Source organism: Leptosomus discolor, chromosome 1 (assembly GCF_034619465.1).
Source record: "Leptosomus discolor isolate bLepDis1 chromosome 1, bLepDis1.hap2, whole genome shotgun sequence".
Classification (NCBI taxonomy): Eukaryota; Metazoa; Chordata; class Aves; order Leptosomiformes; family Leptosomidae; genus Leptosomus; species Leptosomus discolor.
Window position 1 is genome coordinate 214,236,410 of NC_141391.1, and position 15,504 is coordinate 214,251,913.

At 40.4% G+C, this 15,504-nt stretch overlaps 1 protein-coding gene across 1 annotated transcript in view; it reads right to left on the minus strand.

Annotated features, from left to right (window-relative positions):
* The window catches only part of TAF3 (TATA-box binding protein associated factor 3), a 120,283-nt gene that overhangs the window by 98,862 nt on the left and 5,917 nt on the right, over positions 1–15,504 (minus strand). The window contains exon 2 of the mRNA XM_086474861.1: positions 9,919–10,161. Within this exon, the coding sequence (XP_086330987.1) occupies positions 9,919–10,161 (243 nt within the window). The remainder of the gene's footprint in view (positions 1–9,918; positions 10,162–15,504) is intronic.

A 15,504-nucleotide genomic window follows, 5' to 3' on the forward strand; every position in this document is an offset into this window, starting at 1 on the left:
AAACTAGTTATCTCAGAGATTACAGATGACCTACCACCTTCAGCAATATTGTGATTTAAAATACCCAGAACAGAAAGAAAGCCTCTTTAATGAATGTGTTAAGAGTTTCTCATGCAAAACCCAACGCATCCTTGTTTCATATTTAATTTGCAATAGGATACCCGGCAGCTGAGCTCTGAGAGCCTTTCTGGCTGGTGACTAACTGCCTGCTGAGATGGGCTCCGTGCGTAGGTAGCACACGATTGAAGACTAAATCCTCAGAGCTGCATCTCAGCTCCCTTTAAAGTTAATCTGAACACACTGGACTCCAAAGGAAATGAAAAGTGAAGTTTCTCTCCCTTCCTACGGCACCAAGACTTCCTGTGTTTTAGCGATTGGTCAAGAACTATTATTTCCTCCGTGCTATTCCCAATTGTGACTGTCAGACGTAATTAGCGTTGGCCGCACACAAGCGCAAAACATTTGTTTAACTAAGCCTGGAACCAAAGTCCCGCCATGCACAGAAACCTGGAGAAACGTGGAGAAACTTGGAGAATATTAAGATTCAAGTATGCTGTACCTGAACGAACATGCTGCTCTGAACATTTAGAAATGCAAAGTTCATTTGCTGAGATGAATATCCACAAAAATCTATGCAAGATAAGGGGTATTAAAGTTATTCACTCCCCAATTCAGGATGGATTATTTGGCCAATCTGTTAAGCTGTACCTCTCAGACGCACAGAATCAGTACCATCCTCCTCCCCTCAGGGAAAAGAGCTCATAACGTTTGAAGAAAAGTATGCTTCATCCCAACCGTAAGAATACACATGAAACACCGAGTCTTCCTTTAACACAGCCTTGGAATGGGAAAGCAGCAGACATCAACAGCGCGAACGCGGAGGGCAAACAAGTTCACCAAAGAAAATAAATTAAGCCGAATGCTGCAGATTGTGAAGTGGCCAGAATAAAGGCCATTTAAGTTGTTATTGGACTGTCTTAAGCACACAAATGCAGAGCTGAACTTCAATTTATCTCCCCATATAAAACACCACCTCTGGCAGCGTGGCGTCATCACTTATAACCATGATTGAAACATTAATCTCAAACCAAGTCAGAGAAATTTGTGACTGACTGTGTTACCACCTGAAGACCCTACGTTTCCCAGCCTTGGGCTAAATACAAGCCAGATCCAGCCCTGCTCAAGCTTGACATCGCTTCTCAAACACACAGGCACGCTACGGTAGCTTTTGCTTAACCGATCCAAACAATACACATTTGTACACAACCTGCAAGCAGAATTACATTTTACTCAGTCACGCAATACACAGCTGTTCATAGAAACAAAATCCAAACTAAAGAAATATATAGAAATATTGTCTTGTCAAGTCATCAGAAAGCCATTAACATTTCTAATGAGCGCAATTACAAAAATGAAAGATTCCAAAAACCCACTCCGTTACAGACGAACTTTAATTATCCAAGCACCTTGCTACATGAGCCAGGGTCATGTCTCCCAATGCCTTCTAATTCGAACTCTCCCTGTTACCCATCCAACTTTACATTTCTCAGGCTCCTGCAGAATGAAGCGGAACTGCCTACACACAAAAATGAGTTAGCCCTTCCTAATGACTTACCCACTCACTAATATTCCCTTTAGTTGAGAGTTGGAGAAAACAGGAACGTGTACCAAGGGTGAAGACTGGAAGAAGACACTGAGGTTAAGAGCTGTACGGTACAGTTATAGGGCTTATCTGTGTGTGGCAAAAGACAAATAATTCAAATGAGCTTTCTTAGTCATAATTTTAAAAATTAGAAGGCAGACTTCCTCGGTTTTAACCTGGACTCTACCACATACTTGTCTGCAGAAGCTTGTAATGAGTCATTCACCTGATTAACGCAAGAGAGATACGGGTCCCGTAATCCATTAGTGATCTTTGTCTAGACAATGGCTTGTTCTGATGCTAAGATCAAGGTTAGGCTCAGCTACACTTGAAAATGTGCGTGTAAACACCGTGCAATGTCTGCTCCTGAACAGCTCCAAGCACCGGTATTCTTCACAGGAGGAAAGAAACGTTTCAGACACTTCAAAAGTTTTAACTGAAAAAAGTTACTCTGCAAGTACCTCTTCCCCGGACAGCAGCGTTGTTCAGAACAACTACCTGGAGTGGCAGCTCCTGAGCTGGGGTGGACCCTTCCCGTGCCCATGTACGTGTCACAGCTGTTAATGAGCAGCAGGAGGATGCCGGCATTGCTGGAGACACTTAGGGCCACATGTCTCAACATCAGATGTACATACGAGGCCTCAACCAACATGTTCTACTTCCGTGTCCTTCCCAAACGATTCGCTCAAATGCGGTACAAAATTAAGGCTTGCTTGGGGTAGGACCCATTTCTCCAAAAGTTTGGCACAAATTCCTGTGCAGGGGGGTAACAGTCAAATTTGTGGGTTTGCTCCCAGTGGCTAAAGCAATTTTTACTTGCTTTTTCAATGCCAGGATTTGTTAGTAATCATTACCATTTTCATGAAGTTAAAGCACGCTTGGTGGCCAAAGCCAAAGCGAAAAAAATAAAAGCATTCGATGAGAAGAACAATAGGAAAGGCTCCTGCACAAAGCAAAAGCACCGAAAAATAATAAAGTTACAAGGTCAGCCCCTAAAACAGGCCAGTTGCGCTTCTCTTATCCCGCTTTACGCAGCAGCTAGGCTTTCCATTTCCCACCCCCTCCCCTAGAGTCACCAAAAATACTCAGTGCACTAAGGGAAAGCCTGAAACACTTGAGAACAGTAACACACGGCTATCAGACGATAACCTAATTTGAAACTTATGCTTCCAAAGGCACAAAGGTGTCTGATGATCCAGATGAAATAAAATCCTCAAGTATAGTAGCAGCAGACAGTGCAGGAAGCAACGCAGGCACTAAACAAAGTCATACATTGTCAGAAAAGGGAAAAAACTGATCTGACATGACGAGTCAAGACAAGTGACAAAAGTTTTGCTGAAAAAGGATCAGTAGCAAATTAAAATCACGACAGCGCTTCTCTTGAGAATACGCAAGACAATAGAATCCTTTTATCATAAAGTCCCATTTTCTCCTCCAGTTTTATTATAGCCAAAACTGCCATTTGCACATCACAATGCAATGAAAGAATCCATGACTTCCATTCCAATTCAATGTAAATAATTTAGTGCAAGAGGCTGGCTTTTATCAGTCAACTTCTGCATTTTGCAGTTTTTATTTTGAATCCTTGAGAATCACTAACAACTTGTGAGTTATCTAAGCAGGTCTGAAAAACAGAAAAATCTTTGTGGGAAGGTTTTAAAAGGATGATACCCCCTTGAAGAAAAGGCACATTAACTTCATTTCATTTGCTATGTGCAGCGAATAAAACTAGATAACTAAAGAGGCTAAAGCAACACATTTTCGCAATGCTGAATTTTTATAGTTAGTATTACTAACTCTCTTTATTACTTTAAAAAAAACCAACCTGGAGTCAGCATCTTTACGATATGTATTTTCTGATTTGCTTATTCAGGAACAGCCAGATTCCAGCTGGTTTATTTGTTTTGAAGGCTACAACACTTAACAGACCCCAACAAACAAAACCATGAAAACCCATCACAAGCTCTCTCCCCAAACCTAGGCAAACACTTTAAATCCATTTCTTCCATTCCCCACTTCCAGCTGCATTATGCTTTTTACAAAAATAGCAAGGTTTGGGTTTTTTTTTTCCCCAAAGACATGTATGATTAGGAAAAGTTAGGTACTACTCTCCTACGTTATATAAACCAGCGTATGCCTCTGTCTCCACAGTCAATGGATCCCAGCTATGTGATTTGGTTTCTGCCACGGATAAAGTTTTACTATGGCACTTATTACATTGATTTATTTTTTTTTTCCCCCAAGTGCTGCAAATTAAATGAAGCTCTTCGGTGAAAGTCTATTTAGCTTCACATTGTAAGCTTTTTTTTTTAAAAAAAAATCTTCCTCATTAAATCCTTTCTTGCAGTATTTCACTGGAAATTATGCTTTTGATTATGATACAGCTTCTTAAGAAAAGGTAAAGATACAGTTGTCTTCCCAATTACAGCTTTATCAGCACGCCTTCTATAAAAGTTATTTTTCTGTCTAATGGCAAGATTTAAACCAGGCACATTTTCTGTACACTTTTTTTGTTCCTGTCGCATATTTGCCTTTTTCTTCGAAACCTGCCTCTCCTATTGGCTCTTTCCCAATGCCTTTCTTCTGTCTGCATCTCAAGCTTGGCTGCCTTTCTCATTTTGTCTGTTTCTCCCGTTGCTTTTTCCTTGCTGGGCTGCTGCATACGTGAAGCCTCACTCGCACAAAAGCAATCAGCGTCTAACACTCAGCAATACTGCACAGACAGCTAAAGGGTGCTCGCAAATACTCAGCAACCAGGCACGGTGAGCAGCCAGCAGCAGAGTGTTCACAGTCTGGCAGGGGTTTAACTCTTCAGAGTGGTTGACTACACAATACCTGTTTGTTGATGGGTGGTGGTTTCCTAACCAAGTATACGGGAAAAGCTCTGTGGAAAAGATCATTGCTGCTTTTAAATCATCGGTGCAGCTCTTCGAAGGAAGAACAGTTAGTCCATGGGGTTAAACTACATCTGGGGAAAGGCAGAGAGGCTTAAAACCAACAGGGAGACCTGTGTCACCAAAACGGCAAAGTCGATATCCCAGTGTTCTTTTAAAAGCCCATCCCGCGCCAGTTTAGAAGGAGGTATTGCCTTCGTTTAACCCTCGAGGAAACCAGAGAATGAAAAGATGCTGGTCTGAGATCCAAGACTTGCTACATTCAGTTCTGGACCACGGCCAAAGAAAGCACTGATAGACTGAGGGGCCAGCGACAATTCTAAAATCTGATATCTCTAGCCACCGGAGCTAGACACTAATGCTTTATACCACCACGATGCTTAATGCTTCATACAATTACAATTCCAGCACTGCTAGACCCTAGATATCAGATGCATAAATCGTGTTATTTTGATTAGCACCTTGCTTCACCAGCCTCCCCATCGATTCAAATGCGATCTCTAGCAACTAAGACTGTATGAAAAAACTAGAGATGTTCTGAGATGATGTATGATTTGACAGCTGGGTTTCCACACTTCCAGGTGGCTGCAAACACCAGGTTTTGGTGGGTAACGGGTCCTAACATCACATCAACAGCAAAGAGGGGGAAAAAGCAGGTCTGCAAGATCATCAACAATTTTATACTTTGATCGGCCAGGGAAATAAAATGCTCTGACAGAAAAGGCTACAACTAAATCCGAATTTGTACACCGTGCTCAGAACTGCTCCTGACTCAATGATCAGACATGCAATGCCAGTGCTTGAACAGACATTATTCAGGAATGAAAGACCACAAAACTTAATGCCTGGTAAAAACTACATTTGTTTCCAGACCATCTTTAAGGGAAAGGACCTCTATGAAGTAGGAATGAAGTGATATGAAGTAGAAGACAGGAAAAAAGTGAAGCAAGACTTGAGAAGGAACTCAATTTGACTCCCTAAAAGGTATTCCTCTCCCCACAAAAAATTCAGCTACTGGGAAAAGACTCTCATGTGTTCTCCCTCACATCCTTCTGACGTACCACAGCACAATTACAGTGTAAGACAGGACTAAGTGCCTAATGTAAATATAATAGGCTACGAACAGAACTGCATGCACAAAAGCAACACGTTTTCTTCAGTCTTCTAGTCAGAGAAACAGGAATGGACTACCTGTGACTTCAAAAAGACAGAAAAAGACTTTTCTGAAAAGGACTTTTCTTTTGCCATAAAGTAGAGGTTTTTTGGGGTTTTTAAAATTATTATTCAAAATGAGGTAATAACAAGATGCAGCAAGCACAAGGTAGAAGTTCATTCCAGGACGCTTAAAAATAAGGTTACCATGGCACATGTAAGATTCACACTTCGCCTTGTTTTAATTATGGAGAATGATACACGTCCTTAAAGCATCAGGACCCAGGGCTCTCAGCATTATCAAAAAATGCAATACTGATTATTATTAGCTGTGGAAAAGTATCTGGGCTTTCTCAGCTGGCCTAGTTTCAGCACAGTGCTGTTTTGCTTCAAATACAATCAACAAATTCTATGAAGTTGATGTATTATTGCAAAATGTATGTTCTTTTACATTAAAGCACAAGAAATAAAGCATGACCATCATGTTTTGCAACTAATTTATTTTTTCTCCTTTTTTAATCTGTCTTACAAGTTTACCATGACATTTTAGTGACAACAGCGCTAAAATAACTCAAAAAAACCCCAAAAAGGAGACTAATTAAAAATAGGCAGACAGCGAACATCATGATACATTGGCATAAAATTATGCCTTCAGTGTCCTTTGTAAAAATACTGCTAAAAACCCGACATTTGCCATGGCAATACTGAGTCAGATTGTTTTATAAAATATACAATTTTATATGCAGATCCTCGCCGTGCAAGCATTTGGAATCTGCACCGGATCATGTCGTTAGCGCAGTTACTGAAATGAGGCACGGCCTATTTAAGGGAAGAAAACATTTTCTGCTTTCTTGGAACAAAACTCGTGCCACTGAACTGAACCTCCAACTGACACAAATTATAGATCTTGAAAACCTATTTGCCTTCCTCCCTTTCCCCCACAACTTCAGCAATCATTGAGAGCTGTTCCAGCATGTCTTACTATTGAGTACGTGTGAAGGAAACGGCTCCTCTCAGGCTGGACAGGACTTTTTGCTCTTGGCAACGATAATCAAGACATCGCACAAGCTGCTGGGTAGATGGCACACTCTGAGCACAACAGCACCAGTTCCAGAGCAAGTGGAAATTAGAAGTTAGTTACGTGCACAGAAGCAGAGGACTTTTGAGAAGGAGGTTAGCAACACCTACTGGTCATGGTGCATACTGAACACTGTTCTGTTTTTAAAGATGAACATTAAAGAAAGTTTTTTCTTACTAAAGCACCTAGCTAAAGTTACCTGTGAAGTCAGTTTGGCACCAGAGATAATACTTCTAATTAGAAACACTGATAAATATATCACCTCTCCCAATAAACCTTGTTCTGCAATACCCTTAGACCATCACGGTTACGTTATTGCTAAAATATACCAGCACTAGTAATTTCTGAATCCTTTGAGTAAATAAATATTCATAACATGAGCTGAGCTCTAGGCTTCGATACAAAATAGGACATAACGAGTCTTCCTGACAGTTTAAGTGACTGAAAGATTTACATTATACATCATAACATGCATGAAGCCTTCCTTCATTACTGACTAATTATCTTTAGTGCCTACTCCAAGCAAATCAAATGCTATGAACTGCACAAACTTAGCAGCAGCATGGGTTTTTTTTTTCCTATTCTATAAAGATGTGCAAACTATTCAAAGAGTTTCCGCAATTTTTTGGTATTTTTATGGTGCATTCCTTCAATCTGCAAAAGTAAAAATTTTTTCTTCCAAATTCTACTTGGAGTAAAATTCAACAAAACATATACAACAGAGTTTCTTGATCCACCTCACTCCTTCCAAAAAAAACCAAACTACCACAGGTCACAAAATTACAAATAGTGTTTTCAGAATGCAATTAATTCAAAATTAAAACATCTTCAACTGTAAGTATTTTAAATCAACTACAACAAACCTGTATCAAGGAGCTGGATTTAATGCTTGCTTTAAATTTCCATTTTAAAAAATACTGTATTCATTTTTTGCAGTTGTGTCTATAGGTCCTCTGATACACTAGCCTTAGGCATTAGAAGTTTTCCTGGTTCTCATCCAACTTTGGAAATAATATCTCCTTGCTTCAGGTGTTAAAAGGATTCATACATTATTTATAAGGACTGCTAAAATCTAACTCCTGGATCTAACTTCCAAGAGAAAGAGTATAAAAAGTTACATAAAAAAAAAAAAAGCACAACTGACCCCATTTCAATTTTTAGCCTCTCTTTGTATGTCATGTATCACCAGACTGAGTCTGTAACACTCTCATCCCTCGCTCCCCATGCTCAGATATTTGAATACAGCCACCCTGAGCTTCGCTGGGTTTATCTTTATTGCACATTTTTAAAGTATGATTTTTTCAAGTAAAATAAAACAATCACAAAAAAATAACCAAAAATGCAAACCTGCTGGGTAACTTGCTACACTTCAGAGATGCTGGATTCCTCTGACAGAATGATGTTTGTTTACCTCCGGAAAAATCAGGCTAAAGCGTTTCAAGAAAGTAGACAGAACAAGGTACCTAAAATCCCTATCCACTTCTCAATGTCTTCTTCCTCTGCACTTTCCTCTTGTTAATGCTGTCGACATATATAATATTTATATTTTGTTGGTCTCTTCCTGGTTTAAGAGAGTTCACTGTTAGGTTTAAAAAACAACCCTTTTAACAAACTTCACAAGGGTGAGATTTTAGTATCTGTTTATCAACCCAAGAAAATATTTCTGCTTTGAACAGCAGCTTCACTTCCTGGGTTATATTAAGGCAAGAGGCATTAAAATGCTATTGATCTATAAAACAACTATGTATTCTATGCAACTAAAGAAAACAGAAAAGGTCTATGGAGCTTCAGAAATACTCACCAGCACGACTAAGTCCTCACATTGTTACTGGAAATAGCGTATTTGTGCTGAACTCACTAGAACCCTTGTATCTGGCAGCCCTTTATGCTTCAGATACTTGTTCCTAGCGGTAATTTCACTCAGTCTAACTGCAGCACACAGTAACTGCATCTATCCAGCTGAGTATAAAGTATGAAAGACTGAACATACACTTACCACTGCTTACTAAATCACTGAAAAACTGTCCCGTGCGACATTTGTAGCAGCACAGCAATGGATTTCCTTCACCCAATAAGCTGAAGTCGTTTATGTTCATCTCTACACTGGGCAGGATTTTTACACTTGTTTCAATGTGCAGACTTTGAGACCTCACTTCTTATAAAAGAGCAACATGCATAATAAAGCATGATACCCATTCTGTCCCCACGGCAATTATAAATGAAGTAAGTATCTTGTGAGGATTGCACTTGTTCACTACACTCTTTTGGAAAATAAAGTTCTTCCATCTGGGATTTTTGTACCCAGTCCCCAAGCTTATTTCCCCACAAAGTGTAGTTGTCTGATGTTCACCATTCAAAGAGAAAAGGGAGACTAGGTCGTGTTTCTTAAAGGTTTATCTTATTAGCAATCAAGTCTCACGTAGCTGAAAACCAGAAAAAATTATGTTGCTTTTTCCACTGCCACAAAATTCTCAGGCTAACTGCGGCTCGTAGCGTTTGTACAGTTGGTTTCACTGTTACAGTGATCCTCAGGCCCTGCCTCTGTGGGACAAGAAAGGGAAGGACAGCATTTGGAACAGTGACAATGAAACCCAAATCAACATTAGCAAAGAGAATTCAAAAAAAAAAAGCACTATGCCTCTACACAACTCTTACTTCCTTATTTTAAATCTGAATTAATCCTAACTGAAAGAGGTTTCGGGGGATTTTTTTAAATTATTTTTTCTACATTTGCTCAAAGGGAGAAGAAACAGCTGTCAGGAGCTGGGAATGCTGCATCAGTCTCGCCAGCCTGCCTCCTTCTACCTTTACCAAGTCACGTAAGCTCTCATGGTATAAGCAAGAGGGAGGCTAACCCGTAAGAGGTAACGCAAAGCAGCCATTAATATTGTCATCTGAAAACTTAGAAATTAACACGTCATAGAAACGTGTGTTCACGTGGTGCATTTTGACACGAGTTACTGTTGAAGGAAAGTAAAAGAGTGAAAACCAAACTTGTCCCAGCAGCACTGCTACCTGTTCTGAAACCACACTGGGGTATCGCCCCTTCTGAGCGGCTGCTGGGGGGCAGCGCAACCCCAACCGCTTGAGGATGTGACCAAAGACACGAACACGCAGCGACCAAAACTTCAAGCAAAGGATTAGTTTCGCACCTTCTTGAGAGGAGACAATAGGTGGCATATAATCAGGGATGTACTCCTTCCTTTCTTCTGCATCTTTACTTCCCGGCTGGGGAAACTGCAGGACGTTGTTCTTGCTGACGGGAAACGATGGGATTTGATGTGCGAAAGTGACAGGTTCGATATTGTGTATATAATCTTCCAGTTCATGCAGGTTAACCCCCATAAGCTTGAAGGCATCACCTACATCGTCCAAAATGGGATCTGTGCGTCCATCTGTAACAAAAACAAAAAAAAAAAACAACAACAAAAGAACAACATTTTTGCAAAAATCCAGTTTAAAACAATGGACCTGCAGATCAATGGTTAGAGATCACAGTCCGCCACGGCTCACCACCAGGAACGGAGACCACGGCCAGGTTTGCTGCTCACCTGGCTACACAACGTTGCAGGCTAAGAACACGCTCTCATTTCGATCCGCATCGCTTTGTTTCAATTCATATCACCAAAGAACTGCACCTCAAGCAGCAAATCAAGCAAAACCGAGGGAGCAGCAACAGGCAGCTCTACCAGTCAATTAACACTGTGCAACACCACTTAAAATAGTTTTCAATTTCATAATGTATAAATGAACGAATAAATGAATAAACCAAGCCCTCGATATGCAGAAAGTGGCCCTTTAGCAGTGTGGAACAGACTACACATGGTTTTTCAATCTAAAAAACTAACAATTTCATTTTGTTGAACCAACTGTACTTTACAGGTAGTCAAAAAAAAACAAAAACAAAAAAAAAAAAAGAAAAAGAAAGTATCTCTGGATAACAAAAATGCTTTACCTAGTATCTTTCCACCAGATGAAATCTACAGGCTTCTTAAACTATGAGTCACTTTACCTACCGGTTAGATATACCTCCTGGATGAAACACAGGAATATTAAGTAAGCGGTCTGATGAGGAGAGAATATTTTATATTCAACTTCAGGGGATGATTTCCTGGGGTGCAATTTAAGTTTTACTCCACAGCAAAAATTTTCTTTTCTTTACGAAAAGCATACCGAAACCTTGGTGGCCAAGCAGGCAGGATCTTTATTTAATATGACCTCCAAGAAAGCAGTCCAAGAGATGATGCAGTTTGTTCTCCACGCGTAATTTGGCCCAAAGATTTAAACTACACAGCACAGAAGTCCTCCAAGTGCCTCGTTTTCCCTGACCTGACAGAGGGAGATCCCTCTGAAGGTCTCCGGAAGGAGAACTGGGCACCTGGCTTTGGCAGCCAAGGCACTGCTTTGAGTCTCATCCTAACTTTTCATAATAACAATATCACCAAAAAAAAGATGCCTTAAACCCCAAACAAGTTTTTTGTTTTAAACTCAATAAAATTATCCTGACTTACTAAAATTCTGTACATAGTTGGCTTATGAAGATATTACATCCCTACATGATGATAAGCTGTGATTTACTTTCAGAAGTAATTATGGAAAACCAGCCTGTGCTTATTGAAGGAACACAATCGCTATTGTGAAGCCCCAGCTTTGGAGAACTGGGGGATGCTCTTTTGTTTGTCCTTTAACCTAATCTCTTCTTGGTTTATCTTGAAGGCGAAGCAGTCGAGCAGGCTGGTTCTCACATCACTGGATGAATTCAAACCCCCAGCCAACTTACGCCTGCAGGTACGTTTAGAAAATAAGAATTTTGTTCTAGAATTTCTCTTCTTAGTCTTGCGGTGAAGATAAGGGTAATGCTCAGATTATGGTTTTGATTCCTAGCTCTGTAACACTGGCCTCTTGTGAGACTCTGGGCAAGTCACTTGTGTTTTAATTCTCTCCACAGCTAAAAGGGAGATCAGACCAAGTTATCGCCTCTTTTGTCTGTCTGTATTTAGAATGTGAACTCCGTACGACAAGAACATTCTCAGATTCTGTGTTTGTATAATATCTAGTACAAGTGCAAGAGTAGTTTCCCCTGCAGACTCCAGGGACAGAGAAATGTGGAGACTTACACAAATATAATTAAAAGAGGATATCACCACTCTGGAGTAGTTATGAGATCTCTATAGTTATTAGGCAGACAGAAGAGTGTTTTATCGTTAAAGAATTAAATTTAGATTAATTTAGATAATTTTGTGTTCTCACTTTTAGTTGCTTTTCAGACTATGAAAATACCTTTGAACTTACTGAACCATTTTCTAAGATGTCAAGACTTAACAGGTACAAGTTTGACAGCCAGTTAAAAAGATAAACTTGGGGAAAACTTTTCACCAAGCCCAGAAGTAGAGCGTATTTATTCCCGGGACACTTCTGAAATCACTGGCTGTGCTGTTTGCAGGACGGGGGGATTCATGGTGAGCCTCACGGCGCTCCTTCCCAGGCGGGCACTGCCTAGACCTGGAAAGCATACCCACAGGCACGGGGACATAACTGTGCTCATGTCCAGTTCCCCCTGGAAGAAAATCTAAGTGCAAAGGCAGAGAAAATGCTGCAATAGGTTTCCCAGATGGACAACCTGGGGCACAGGACTGCAAGATGCACCACACCACTGACCCCGTTACGGGGCTCCGTGAAGGTGCTTTGAGGTCCTTGCTCTGCGCGTGCCTCTTGACACCAGCACCGTCACGAACTCAGGATGAAAGTCTTACCACTGGGAAAGGAAAAGGTCTTTTCCTAGATCTGCATGTGATCTTTTTAACCTCCAAAAAATTGCACTGATGTGACTACCAAGTGATAAATGCTACAAAGGACTTCGTCCTACAAGGGCTTATTAAGAACACATCGCAGAGAAGCAACTACTAAGTGTAACTGAAGCATGGAAATATTTAAGCAACTGTATCAAAAAACAATTATGTGTGTTAGAAAGCACGTTCAAAAGGTGACCAACAAAAACCCTGAAGAAGGTTCAGTTTTCCTGTACCTTTGACATTTGCCTACAAAGAGACAATGCCAAATCATCAGATTGATTAAAAGCTAAAAAAAATTTGAAACATGCAATTGTCACAGGGATGAAAGGACTGATCAGTTAACCTCTCCTTTTCAAGACAGTGTCCTCAGTGGTAAAAGTGTACACAAAGTTTCAGGTCTGTATTCACATCTGTATTTAAATCACAACAGTTATCAATGAGAAATATACTCAGCACAAAAATGCACTAAATGTAATTCCAGGTGATTCATCAAATAAAGGCTTTATCCTTTCATTTGACCAGTTTAGCATTCCCCTTCTCTCTCTGGTTTAATAAAAATAAACAAATAAATAAATAAATCACCAAAAAAATCAGAAGCCAGACACATGAAAGAGAATGCTGACAAACACGTACACGCTCTCCTGGTCTTTCATTTAGTCGTAGGCTCTTCTCTGTAAGCAAACGATGCCAAAAATAAAGTTTAATTTGTGCATACTGAACTTGTCTCAGTATTCTCCAGATATCTGTGCTATCCTCAGTTTAAAAATTCAGATGCCAAAGCCTCCCACTGAAATAATTAATCCAATGTCACACAGCGAGTCAGCGCCAGATCACAAACAGCTTTGGAGCTTTTGGTTTCCAGCCTCTTGCTGTTCCCTCCACCACAACACTTCAAACAATATCTGTTGTCCAGGATCAGGAAGAGATGGTAGGAGGTGGGAACGGTTCATCCAGCAAGTAACAACTCTCCTCCTTACCCTGCAAACAGTGAACTAAGAAAATATCTTAAGGTTTTAAGCTGTACTATCTCCCCAAATGGGAACTGTGCTTTGAAACTGATAGAGCTGCAGCAAACAGCAGAGCTAAATTAAGAACGTTCCATCCCAAAACAGCTCGTCGGAAACCTGTGGGAATGGCCACGCAGTTACGATACTCAGCTTCCCTATGCGTGAGGATGAACACCGGGTGAGGAGGAATCTGGACACAGAAATGGATCCCCAAAAAAGCACAGCACCAAAGCTATGGGCAAAGAGAATCCACGCAGAGCAGAGTGTTGGGGTGGAAAGCTACCCAGCCCTCAGCCCTGCCGCTCAGCATCACCTGAAGATAAACCTAGCTCTCCACAAGGAAAAACAAATCAAGCAGGATGAGGGCGATGCACTAGCTCCCCTTCAAACAAGAAAAGCTCCCCTTCAGTTTGTGGGGAAAAGGAACTTTTAAAAGCTGCTAAAGCCTAGTTATTTTTGCAAAAGTCACAAGAATTGCTCCAGCCCTGCAGCAAACAAGCTGACCAATGCACATGTCATCCAAAGAAACTGGGAGACGGAGGGTGGGGGTTAGGGAAAAACTATCTTACTTTCCTTAAATTCAGCCTCAGGAATAGCTGATTTACTTTTGTCAAACTCATACCCGTCACCTCCTCCTTCCTGGCCCAAAGTTCACATGAATCGGTGAAAATTTAACAAGCGAGTAAGCATAGAACAGAAGAGCTTCTAGTTTCATGCCAGGTTTTTTAAAGGGAGCAACTGCAGCTCTGTAATAAATCCATTGAGAAAAATTAATGAGTCACTACCCATGCAACATGTACAGTCTATTATAAATAGCTCAGCATTCACCCTCATGTCTGCCATTAAAGAGAGGGGTTTTTAAATTTTATTTTAACTAGCAAATTACTAGGTACAGCTCCTCCTCTTACAGGCTCTATCACAGACTCCTTGTGCTCCAGCACAACCCTGCCATGCACTAAATACCCATGCATCTACACCGAGTAGCTACTCCAGGATAACTCTTTCGAGCAGACAACGCATCGCTCCCACCCAGCATCCACAAGAACAATCAGAAGCATACACAGTAGGTTATTTAATAAGTATACATGCCTTACTTGAGAGCACTAAGTGGGGAAAGAGGGTCCTATTAACGTAGTTACCAAGCAGGCAAAAGCACCTTCTTGCTAGCCATGCTCAGACTCTCCTTCTCCCAGTAACCTCATATATGTCAAGCAACAAACCAAGCTGTCCTTCTTTATTGGTAGCCAGCAAGAAGTTAATTAGCTCAAAACCATCAACATTTAAGGTTATCAGGACATAAAGTGGTTCACTTCTTATAACAAACGTTAAGGGCCCTGGATAGATACTTGTTACAACGGCCATTCAGCATCACTACAGGAAATCAGCTCATTTAAACCCATCATCAAAATCTAACACTTTGATAGAGATTATAATTGTATACCGATAAGAGCGAAGGAACTACTGAAAAAAAAAAAAAACGCAAAACCCAACAACAAAAAACAAACACAGAAGGTAAATTTGACATTTAATTAGAAAGAAATAAAACTTTGGTTGATGCCAGGTCAATTCTCTCCACTGCGGTAATTCCCAACGAAAATATTGGCCTGCTGTTTGCATTCTCCAAAGAAGAGGTTCGCTATAACAAAGTTACGTTTTCCTTTACAGGATTTTGCAGTGACACTGGAGCAGGTTTTGAGCCAGCTCTATCTTGGCAAAGCATTTTGCAAGATCTGTCACTTTTCCTTCCAATGTTGTGCTCACCAGATCAGAACCTGCCTTTTTAATACAAAAGCAGTTCCGTTATTACTATAAATTTTAATATATTAATATTATTTATATTTAATATTAATTTTATATCTGTACATATAACTAGTTTTAGGTTGGGACTTGAGAGTTGGACTCGATGATCCTTATGGGTCCCTTCCAACTTGAGACATTC